Source organism: Rhinolophus ferrumequinum, chromosome 9, assembly GCF_004115265.2.
Source record: "Rhinolophus ferrumequinum isolate MPI-CBG mRhiFer1 chromosome 9, mRhiFer1_v1.p, whole genome shotgun sequence".
Taxonomy (NCBI): Eukaryota; Metazoa; Chordata; class Mammalia; order Chiroptera; family Rhinolophidae; genus Rhinolophus; species Rhinolophus ferrumequinum.
In genome coordinates this window covers 38,164,265-38,176,418 of record NC_046292.1, presented here as the reverse complement: position 1 = coordinate 38,176,418, position 12,154 = coordinate 38,164,265, and the positions used below count along the sequence as shown (strand labels likewise).

The window sequence follows — 12,154 nt, the reverse complement described above, 5'->3', positions numbered from 1 at the left end:
AGTCATATAATTTATTATCCAAATCAAGACCTTTCTGAGAAAGAAAGGGGTTGTGATAAATAATTATGTTGGGATAACAGGTATAACATAGGACTGTCCTGGGAACACTGGATGTATGGCCACCCTGGATATGAAGCATAATGATGGACACCTTTGGACTCAACTTAAACATGAGAGTATGACTAATACTGAGTGCTTCTTCCTTATCTCATGCCCTCACCCCATCCCTACCAAAGTAACCACTATTTCAAATTTTGTGTGAGTCATTTCCTCAATAAGAAAACAAACAACCAAACTTGTATCACATATGTATGAAAACTTAAAACAATATAAATTATTTTTGCTTGTTTTTAAGCCTTATAAATATTGGATTATATTGTATGTAGTCTTCCGCAGCAAGCTTTTCTCACTCAGCATTATATCTCAGAATTGGCTGCAGCTATATTTGATTCATTTCCACTGCTGTGTAGGATTTCATTATATGGACATGGCATAATTTATTAATTCATTTTTCTTCTAAGGACATTAGCTTGGTTTCCAGGTTTTTGCCATTATAAAGGGTGTTACTATGAACATCCTGTATGGGTCTCCTGGTGCTTTTATGCAAGAGTTTCTCTAAGATTTACACTTAGTAATGAAATCACAACTTCCAAAGTGTGTAGCAATGTTCACTGCTTTAGGAGCAGAGAAGAATCCCTGTTGCTTCACATCCTCACCAATACATACACTGTCTGATTCCCTTTCTGTAAAAAAATCTCTTTGTGGTATTAATTTGCATTTTCCTGATTGCTATAAGGTTGGGCATCTTTTCTTTAGGTTTATTTTCCATTCATATTTCCTCTGCTTGTTCGTATCTTTTGCTATTTTTTAATTGGGTTGTTTGTCTTCTTATTGATTTGTAAGAGTTCTTTATGTATTCTGGGTAAGTAATGCTTTGTTCGTTATTTGTGCTGTAATATAGGCTCCCAATATGTGGCTGATCTTTTCAACAAACAGAAACTCATGAACTTGGAGGAAACAGACACTATTCATGGTGATATAAATAAACACTTTAACAGAAACAACAACAAAACATTATTAACATCCTTAAAGAGATAAGAAAAAATATTACATCCATGAAAAAAGAACAAGATACCATAAAAAAGGAATAGTCAGCAAACAAAAAAGGTATTCTTGGAAATATGACAAGAGAAAAAAGAAAACTATGGAGGGTCAATGGAATTTTTCAGAATGGAAAACAAAAAGAGGTGAAAAAAAAATGTAAGAAATGTAGAAGACCAGACCAGGAGGGGCAATATTGGAATTATTAAGGAGATCCAGAAAGGAAAAAAAAAAAAAGAAAGAAAGAAAATGGAGGTGAGGAAATCATTATAAAGGTAGTTCCAGAAAAATTTCTCCAAATTGAAGGTGAGTTTCCAGAATGAGAGGACCCGCTGCGTGCCCAGCACAATGAATGGAAACAGATTTACTCCAAGACACACTGGGGACACAGGAAACTGAAAGCTTCTGGAGAGAAAGAACAGAATTTCTATAAAAGATTAGAAAACAAAATGGCATTGGACTTTTCAACAGAAATTAGAAAACAATGGAGCAAGCCTTTAAAATTCAGGAGGAAAATTATTCCCAACTTAGAATTCTATATCTAGTCAAACTATCAATTAAATGTTTGCAATGAAGCACTTTTAGAAATACAAAGTCTCCAAAATTTTACCTCAGATATCTCCATTTAGAAAGCTACAGGCAGGGCCAGCCTGGTGGCTCAGGCAGTTAGAGCTCCATGCTCCTAAATCCGAAGGCTGCCTGTTCGATTCCCACATGGGCCAGTGGGCTCTCAACCACAAGGTTGCCAGTTCAATTCCTCGAGTCCTGCAAGGGATGGTGGGCTCTGCCCCCTGCAACTAAAATTGAACACGGCACCTTGAGCTGAGCTGCCTCCCCATGGCTCAGTTGGTTGGAGAGCATCCTCTCAACCACAAGGTTGCTGGTTCGACTCCCACAAGGGATGGTGGGCTGCGCTCCCTGAAACTAGCAACAGTAACTGGACCTGGAGCTGAGCTGCGCCCTCCACAACTAAGACTGAAAGGACAACAACTTGAAGCTGAACGGCACCCTCCACAACTAAGATTGAAAGGACAACAACTTGACTTGGAAAAAAGTCCTGGAAGTACACACTGTTCCCCGATAAAGTCCTGTACCCCTTCCCCAATAAAAAAAAAAATCTTTAAAAAAAAAGAAAGAAAGAAAGCTACAGGCAGATGTTCCCCCAAATATATATGGGACCTAGGAAGCAAGAGATTCAACACAGGAGAAAAGTACAGAGAAGCCCCCAACTGATGGTGAAGGGAGAACCCACAGTGAGAACTGAGCAGCTGGCCTTGCTAGAAGCGAACAGTCAGAAATCTGCAGGGTCTTCTTCCAGAGGAGTAAGTCGATAGCATATTTAATATGGGTGATTGTATTAAGAGAAGATTTATACAAATGAGGGAGAGTTTAGAATGAGGAATGAATACATAGAAAACTAAGCAAAAAACAAAACAAAATTTAACTATTAATTCTAGGAAAAACACAACATTGTCCAGGAAAAAATAGTAATCATGGCACACTGTGAATGGCACTTATTTTGCTCTGACCACATAAAAATCCTTTCTAGATATGACAACCAAAGGAAAAAAAGATAAATTGAACTACATCAAAAATAAACACTGTGTATCAAAGAACACAATCAACAAAGTGAATAGGCTACTCACACAATGGGAGAAAATATTGGCAAATCATATATATGATAAGGGATTAATATCCAGAATATATAAAGAATTCCTACAGCTCAACAACAACAAAACCCCCAAACAACTCAATTAAAAAACGGGCAAAGGACTTAAAGAGACATTTCTTCTAAGAAGATATACAATGACCAATAAACACAAGTAATGATGTTCCATATCACTAATTAAGGAAATGAAAATTAAAACCACAATGAGATTCCACCTGATACCCATTAGGATAGCTTCTATCAAAAACAAAAATAAAACAGAAAATAAGAAGTGTTGGCAAGGATGTGGAGAAATTTGAACCCTTGTGCACTGCTGATGGGAATGTAAAATTGTGTAATCACTATGGAAAACAGTACGGCAGTTTCTCAAACAATTAAAAATAGAAATACCATATGACCCAGCCATTCCACTTCTGGGTAAATACCCAGAAGAATTGAAACCAGGGGCTTGAAGAGATATTTGTACATTCGTGTTCACAGCAGCATTATTCACAATAGCCAAGAGATGGAAGCATCCCAAGCATCCATCAATGGATAAATGAACAAACAAAATGTGAAATATACATACAATGGAATAATATTCATCCTCAAAGAGGAAGGAAATTGTGACATATGCTACAACATGGATGAACATTGAGGATTAATGCTAAGTGAAATAAGCCAGTCATAAAAGGGTAAATACTGTATAATTCCACTTATTTAAGGTACCCAGGAAAGTCAAATTCGTAGAGACAGAAAGTAGAATGAGGTTGGCAGGGGCTGGGAGCAAAGAAGAATGGGGAGTTATCGTTTAACGGGTACAGAGGTTCAGTTTTACAAGATGAAAAGAGTGCTGAGAAGGATGGATGTGAAAGTATGAATGCCACTGAACTGTACACTTAAAAATGGTTAAGGTGGTAATTTTTATGCTACGTATATTTTACCACAATTAAAAAGAATTTAAAAATAAAAAAGATTTTAAAATCACATAATCATAACCATATTGGAAGGATGGTCCGGGGTTGACACACAGAAGAATTAGTGTGTGGATGTCTGTCTATATTATGTGCTTGGGGCTGCTGGCGTCTGTGTGTGTAAGAGAGAGAGACAGAGAGACAGAGAGACAGAGAGCGCTAAATCCTCATCTTTGTGGTAGGAAGTCAAAAAATAGTGCCTAAAACCAAAAGATCAAGAAGTAGAAATAAGTGTGTTATTTAATGATAAGGAGGGAAATACCAAAAGAATCAGCTAAAAGAGTTGAAAGTGTTTGCCTCTGGGGAGAAGGAAATGGAAGTGGGGAGTGAATGACTGAAATTTTCCGTAACAAGCCTTGCAAAACTATTTGATTCTTTAAACTATGTGAAGTAAAACTTTGATCAGAAAATACAAAATAAAAACTAAAGCAAATAGAAAATTGCTGAGCTTCCCCTAGAAGGCCCTGTGATCGGGCAATGGACACCAGGGACCTGGTGGCCTCCAGGTCGCCTTGAGGTACCCATCATCATGGACAGAGTGGTCAGGGCTCCTGCTGCCCATCCTGTCCCCCAGATTAAATGGGGGGCACAGAGCTGGGGGTTCTGAGGGAAGCGAGACACATCTGGATGGACAGAGGAACATTGTTTATTTGAATAAGCACACATTTATTTTAATGAGTATTGGAAAAATAGAATTACCATTTCAAACCTGTAATTTCATGGAGATTATTGCTCGTTTAGGATGAAGCTAAGTTTATTAAGTGAAAGAATTTAAAAGAAAATACTAGGATGACAGTAGACAGGTAAGTGGAAATGGAGATAAGAAAATAGTACGGCAGTTTCAGGGGAGAGATACCGATACAGTCCAGCCCCTCATATTAGGGATGGGGACCCCAAGCCCAGAGAGGGAAAGGGACTGCCTAGTGTCCTACAGCAAGGCAGTGAAGGAGGCAGATGTGACGCCAGCTCTCCTGAGAGCACATGACCAGGAGATAAGAAACCAAGACTGGGTGTGTCGGGCTCTGGCTCTGGTCTGCTCTGAAAGCCTGAGATGCCTTCACCCCTTCAGTTCCTGGGTGTCTCCCTCTGTATGATGAAGAGTTCTGCAGCTAATTGCAGTAATGTTCATGAGAATTGTAGAAAATACTATGCAATGCTTACTGTGTACCAGAAATAACAATAATAGCAAACAGTTATATGTGGTGTACTATGTACAGAAGACTCTTCTGAGCACTTTATTTATATTAACTTATTTCATCCTCACTCATCCTAGGAGACAGGGTGGCAGTCAGTCTCTAAGACGGCCACACTGATTTTTGCATCCTGGCTGTCATACTCTTGTATAGTCCCTTCCCACATGGAATAGGGCTGACCTGTGTAACCAATAGGACATTGCAGAAATGATGGAGTGTAACTTCTGTAGTTAGGTCATAAAAGACATTGGCACTCCCTCCTTGCTTTCTCTTTCTCTCTCTTCGTTCAGTCACTATGGTGGGAAGCTGGCTGCCATGTTTTAAGGACACTCAAGTGATACTATGGCAAAATCCATGTGGTGAAAAACCGAATGGTCCTGCCAACAGCCAACATGAACTTCCCAGCCATGTGAGTGTGCCAACCCAGACCCTCCAGCCCCAATTAAACCTTCAGAAGACTACAGCCCAGCCAACATCATGACCCAACAAAGCGGCTCTCAAATTCCTGACCCATAGACACGGTGAGAGATAATAAATATTCATTGTTGTTTTAAGTTGTTAAGTTTCGGGGTAATTGTCTATGCAGCATTTTTTAAAAACTATTAGTAACATTGTCATCCCAGTTTTATAGATGAGGAAATTGAGACACTGAGGATTCAAGGAGCTTTTCCCAGGTAACACAGTTAGCAACTGATTTAAACCCCGGCAGTTTGGCTCTATATAAACTTCACGTAATGAATTAAAATCTCTCTTTTACAGGATTGAAGAGACTCTGCCTAATCAGAGAGGGAGAAAGAGAGAGAAACACAGAGAGAAATGATAGAGAAATTGGCAATTGGCTCACACTCCAGCATGAAGGACTTGGATTAGACTTCTGTAAAATGAAGGTAGAGGACAGTGGGAGAACTCTGCTGCCCTTGAAGCTCAGCTATGATTAGCTTAGGGCCTCTGGTCTCTGACCCTGGCTGGGCATGTGATGCACACAGCCTTGGGTGCCTGGGGGTGAGACTGTGACACCCCAGAGCAGCCCTTCTCTGGGCTCTTATCACACTATGTTGTCACTGTTGCCCCCAGACCAGAGATCCTCAAGGGCAGCCATGGTGTCTTGTTCATCTGTGTCCCTTGCCTAACACAAAGCCAAAGAGCAGGCTGGGGGAGGTGTATACAGAAGGCCCTCTGGCCCTGGCCCTGGCAAGAATTTGTATAGTCACACTTCCCTTTAACAAGTCCTCACTGGGGCACGAGGATCTTCCCATTGGATGGGAGATCCAATAACAGCACGGTATGATCAGAGAGATTGGGAAACTCAGTTTTGTGGGAGCCCAGAGGAGGAGGCAGGACCTCTCCAGACCAGGCTGGAAGGCTTCTCAGAGGAAGAGGTATTGGAACTGAGGCCCAAAGGATGACTAGAAATTAGCCAGTGCAAGAGTGTTCTAAGCAGAGGGTACAACCTGGCAGAGGCCTGGAGCTTCAGTTCTTGAGGGGCAGCGTGAGGGACTAGATGTGCATGCGGTGGGCTGCTAGGCATCTGGTGACTCTAGAGGAAGGTCCTGGAAGCTTGAGGGGGGCGGAGAAGGGTGTTTTGCTGATTGCAGGTGGAATGTCCCTGTTTTTGTCTCATAGGGAGGGAATTCATTGCACTTTGGGTTGGATTTGAGGGATTTCTTTGGAAACCCAGGAGTGGACAAGGCCCATATCTTTGAGTCAGCCTAGGATGGAGAGAGAGGACAGGTAAAGCAAGAAGTCCCCCGGGCAACAGAAGGTGTACCAGGACCTCAATGTTCATCTGGTGTCTGGTGTGTACCAAGGGCTGGGCTTTCTCCATTTGCCCCTCACTGGAATTAAGCAACTTATGTGCCCTGAACAATTCCCCATTCCGCCATCTGGGTTTGAATACCTATTTACTAGCTGTGTGACCTACCCATTCCTCAGTTTGGTTATCTATGAAATGGGATAAACGTAAAACCTGCCTCATGGAGCTGTTGTAAGGACTAAATAAATTAAAGCATTTAGAGCACTTGGATGATCACCCACAAGCGTACAATAAGTATTAGCTATTATTGTAACGTGATATGGTTTTCCTTTTAACTTTTTCAAGTATTTAAACATCATTTATCTAATGCTTGCTATATGTCAAGCCTTGTATTTATCCTCTGAATATAACGATGATAAGACACAGTCCTTCTGGGGCTACAGAAACCTTCAGTAAGGGCAGGAACAAACAAGGACTCAGAAATGCAGGACAGCAGGTTCCTGTCCTCAAGGAGATCACAGGCTGACTGGGGAAAGAGGGAAGTGGCCCTAACTAGGTGAGGGTTGATGGGAGCCTGGAGAACTTTCTCCTGAGGGGGGCTGTTGAGAGACAAGGAGTTGCCCACTTTTGCAACTAGACATATGTGGAACAGTATGATCAAAGACACCCCCCACTTTGCCTGGTCTCAATCTGTAATATTTGTGTTGGGAAGTCATCAGAGGTTTTTGAATAGGGAATTATGTTTGAATAATAGCAACATAACAAAGTTATTATGCACCTACTGTATATTGCATATTGTGCATACATAATCTCATCTAATAAAATCCTCACTATAACCCTCATCATTCCCATTTTACAGATGAAGAAACTGAGCCACAGAGGTTAAGTGAGTTGCCCAAGGTCATATAAGTAAGAAGGGAAGGAACAGACTTAAACCCAGGCAGTCTGACCCAGGCTCTTAATCTCTCTACCTTACTGCCTCTGAACTTCAGTCCACACCATTATCTTAAAACTAGAATGAACTTTGGAAATTCCCCAATTTTACAGATGAGAAATTGAGGCTCAGAGATGGGAACTGACTTTCCTAAGACCACAGAGTGAAGGAGGAAGGGCTGAGCTGGGGAGGTCAATCTGGTCTTTAGGAGGTGCTCTATACGCTCCATAGTCCCAGGTACCCTGTTGTTACAGTGGGCATATTGCTGGCACAGTGGGCATTATTGTGCTTGGAACAGTATCCAGACTCCTTACTACGATTTATAAAGCTCTCATATGATCAGGGCCTTGTTGAATCCCTCTGACCTTACCTGGTCACCAACTTCTCCTTGTCACCAAGCTCCAGCCTACCTCAAGGCCTCTGCACTGCTCTTCCCTCTAACAGGAATGCTGTTCCACATGATCTTCATGTGGTTGGGCTCCATTTACTCTGTTTGGGCTGCCATACAAAATACCATAGATCGAGTGGCTTATAAACAACAGAAAAATTTAATTCTCACAGTTCTGGAGGCTGAGAAGTCCAAGATCAAAGTGCCCTCTGATTTGGTGTCTGGTGAGAGCCCATTTCCTGGTTCATAGCTAGCCTTCTTCTCGCTGTCTTGTCATATTGTAGAAGGGGCCAGAGATCTCTCTGGGTTCTCTTATGAAGGCACTAATGCCATTCATGTCCTGATTGCCTCCCAAAGGCCCATCACTCCACATACCCTCACACTGAGGATTAGGTTTCAACATACGAATTTGGGAAGGACACAAACATTCAATCTATGACAGGTTCCTTCCTGCCATTCAATGAAATGTCACCAACTCAGAGAGGCCTTCCTTGATCACCTCTCCAAAATTACCTGCCATCACTCTTATATTACACTGTTTTATTTTTTCCACAGCAGTTGTGATCTGAAATTATCTTTTTTATTCTCTTGCTTTTGTGTCTGTCTTTCCCAACTAAAATGTCAGCTGCAGGAGAGCAAGAGTGACCTCATCTATTTCTACACTGTATCCCCAGGCCTCAGACAATGCCTGGTATATAGTAGGTGCTCCCTAAGTTTTTGTTGAAAGCGTGCCTGCATTTCGTTGTCGTCTGTTGACGGTATGTCTCCCCACCAGGGCTGGTACCATGTCTGATTTATCTTGGCACCTCTAGGCCCAGGACAGGTTGGCTGAATGAACAAAGATAGAAGGCGTAATGGCAGGAGTACCTGCTGGGCTTTCTGTGGAGTGGCCACAGCCATTGCTAAGGGCCTGCCCTTTCTGGGAAGTAATATCCAGAGGTTGCTGATGAAACAGAGTCTGTCTCTTTTAATGGCCAATGCCCTCAAGCCTCATTGTCCAAAGAAGGTTGTGGGGGTTGGGCTTTGCTTACTAGCAGTGTGCTAAAATCTCATCCTGGGTCTGCGGTCTGCACCCTGCACCCCGGTATGGGTGAGGTGGGGCTGTGACCTTCCAGAGGAGGGACCTTCTCATTCATACAGAGGCCTGCAGCAGTGGCGGACAGAGGCCCTGAGTGTGCATTCCCTATGGGCAGGGATGATACATCCTTTCTGTGGGGCCCCACAGTCCCTGCCCTTCTCCATCACAGCAAGGACTACCATGTTGTCCCTGTGGGTCCTTCTGATTGTCTCCCCTCTGGCCTGCCCTCTGGAGAATGTCGAAAAAGAATGAATGAATAAAGTCTGCACCAGGCCCAAGTCACCTGCCTCACATCCTCGGCCATGGTCACGTGAGCTGGTAACGTGCACAGATGTACATGAGCACATTAACCAGCTACTCAGATGTGTAATCAGGGCTGGAGCAGATGCGGGGTGCAGAGACCCAGTCCCTCTCCCCCACCTTCTCCCTGATCTCGCACATCCTGGTATCCCAGCTCCTGTGTATCATCACCTCAGCGCCATGTGCACACTACATAGGCCTGTGCATCTAGGAACATCCTCTCCCCTCCGGCCCAAGTTCACTCCTAGGCATCCATCAACCTTCCATCAATTAGCCTGTCACCTGCTCCAGGCAGCCTGTTCTGCTTCCCCTGGACTGTCTACCTCTGAGGGCAGGGACCTCGCTAGGCTCACCCCAGCGTCTGCAGCGCCCAGCACGCAGGGGGACTCTGAGCACGGTCACCAAGAGCCTGGGGAGGGAGGAGTGGACCAAGGACATGAGGGAGGAGGGAGAGGTGGCAGCAGCGAGGAGCGTGGGGCGGAGGCGGCAGCGGGAGGGGGCGCGCGCGCCGGTGGCGGCAGCCCAGGGCCGGGGCCGCGCGCCCAGCCTGAGCCCGCCCCGCCGCCGAGCGTCACGGAACCTGCTTGAAATGCAGCCGAGGAGCCGGGGCGGGCGGCAGCGGCGGCGGCGGCGGCGGGGGCAGCGGCAGCCCCGGCGCCGCGGCAAGGACTCGGCGGGTTGAAGCGCGGCGGCGGCAGCGGCACGGGGTGCACGGGGCGCGGCGGCCGGAGCCCGGGGCCCGCCATGGGCCGCCCCGAGCGGGGCGCGCTCCGGCCGCTGGTGCTGCTGTTGCTGCTGCTGCGGCTCCAGCATCCTGCGGCGGCGGCAGATTCACTGCTTGGCGGCCAAGGTGCGTGCAGCTGGTGCCCGGCCCGGCTCTGCGCTGCCGGAGCTGCCAACAAAGCGCGGCCCGGCGGACAGGGAGCGGGTTGCGCCAGGGCCCCCAACCCCCGCCTGGCAGAGGCGCTAGTGGGGAATAGACTCCTACAGACCGAGTTATCCCATAATTTGTCCCTCGCCCCCCGCGGCTCCCTGTGCTTTGGGCTCTGCTCCTGGGGGATGGGCGCAGTGGACGCTCCGCGGACCGGAACTTTGCAGGGAGGGTTGGTCATTGATGGTTTTGTGTGGGCTGATTCCAGTGGTTGGGGTTCATTTGACACGAGCTCTCCGCGGCGGCGATGAGCGGAGCCAGGCGACTTCCCGCCTGACAATGCGTTTCCGGGGATCCCTGCGTACTGCTGAGAAAGAGGGGCAGCCTGCGAGAGGAGGATGTGCCCGTTGCGCCCAGTGCGTGTGTCGCGGCGTGTTTGTGGGCTCTCTGTGTGCTGTCTGCGTAGGTCTCTGACTATGGGCCGAGTGTGTGGGTGAGTGTGTCTGAATGGGGGGTATGCCTAAATCGTGTGAAACAGACTGTGTGCCTGGCCTCGTCGTGCCACGGCGCTGCCCGCCATCCCAGGAACCCTCCTGCCCTCCTTTAGGATCAAGGGCGCCCGAGGTACCCGGGGCGGTTAGCTTCAGCATTGTCCCTTTCCTTCACCCCAGTAGACCCCTCCGGGTGGCCAGGACTGCATGGTCCGTGGGTCCGGCTCACTCCCCTCTCCCTGCGCAGGGCCGGTCAAGGAATGCGAAGAGGACCAGTTCCGGTGCCGGAACGAACGCTGCATCCCCTCTGTATGGAGATGCGACGAGGATGATGACTGCTCCGACAACAGCGACGAGGACGACTGCCGTGAGTGGCCAGCAGGATTGGGAGAGAGCGGTGGGGGGCGCCTTGCTTAGCGCGCACGTGGCGGCAGCTGCAGCCGGGCCACCTGCGTGGACCTTACTGTCGCAGATCGAAGCCGGGAAGCCGCCCGGGCGCCGCCTCCCTCCGGGCTGAGTGGCTCAGAGCAATACGGCTGGAGCTGGGCGGCAGGCGTGTCCTAATGGGGTCTTGGGCGGAGCCCGGGGCGATGTGGCCCTGATGGAGGGCACGCCACACCCGGCTGCTGGGCCGGAACTGTGAACCGGGAAGCGCCGTCCCTGCACGAGTCTAGCTTCCAGCGATACAGCTTTCCCGTACTCCCGCATCGGCTCCACAGAACGCGCGCGTGCCTCAAAGTTCCACGCAGCTCCAGGCCTTGCCGCGCTCCTTTTCCTTCTTGATTTTTTGTGAATGAATGGGCTCCCCGGGGCCCCTGATTGGCTGGGCGAGGACCACCCCATAAGCCCCCGTGTCCAGAGCGGCCAATCGTGGAGCGGGAGGGTGTGTAGTTTTCGGGCGCGGAGGGTGCAGGGGCCCTGCCCTGACCCCGCCCCGGCCACACCCCCGCGCACACCCTGGGGGAGGTAGGTGCAGGCGGGGCCTGGGCCCTGACGCCGGTTGCTTTTCTGCCTAGTCACGGTGAAGCCCTTTTTGTGCCACCCTGGTTAGCTGACTGCACTCTCCTGCCACCTCGGCTCAGGCATGAGTCATGGGGCAGATCAGAACGAAGGGGGCCAGGAAGGGACCCGAGGATCGCCAGGCCGCGCGTGAAGGCCCCTGCTGTGTGCTGGTAGTGGGCCGTCTTTGCTGAGTGTGGTGCTTGTACACCTGGGCGCCGACTGATTTGGAAGTTCTCTGTTGGGGTGCAGCGGTTTCGGCTGTCTCTGGGACTGGAAGAGAATTAGGTGACTGTTGTCGCGGTGGAGTGTTTCCAGGAACAAAAAAACAGGCCTGTGGGAAACATGGACGCCGGTGGTCATTCATTCTTCATTACTAGGCGCCTACTGTGTGCAGGCCCTGGAGTACTTGGAGAACAGGCCC

General features: G+C 47.7%; 1 protein-coding gene across 12 annotated transcripts in view; it reads left to right on the top strand.

The window, feature by feature from the left end:
• The first annotated feature begins 10,070 nt into the window (after window positions 1-10,070).
• Window positions 10,071-12,154, top strand: part of LRP8 (LDL receptor related protein 8) — a 72,038-nt gene continuing 69,954 nt past the window's right edge. For all 12 annotated transcript variants that reach the window (XM_033114547.1, XM_033114546.1, XM_033114545.1 and 9 more), the window contains exons 1-2: window positions 10,071-10,219; window positions 10,979-11,098. In XM_033114547.1, coding sequence (XP_032970438.1) covers window positions 10,114-10,219; window positions 10,979-11,098 — 226 coding nt within the window. In that variant the 5' untranslated portion in view covers window positions 10,071-10,113. The remainder of the gene's footprint in view (window positions 10,220-10,978; window positions 11,099-12,154) is intronic.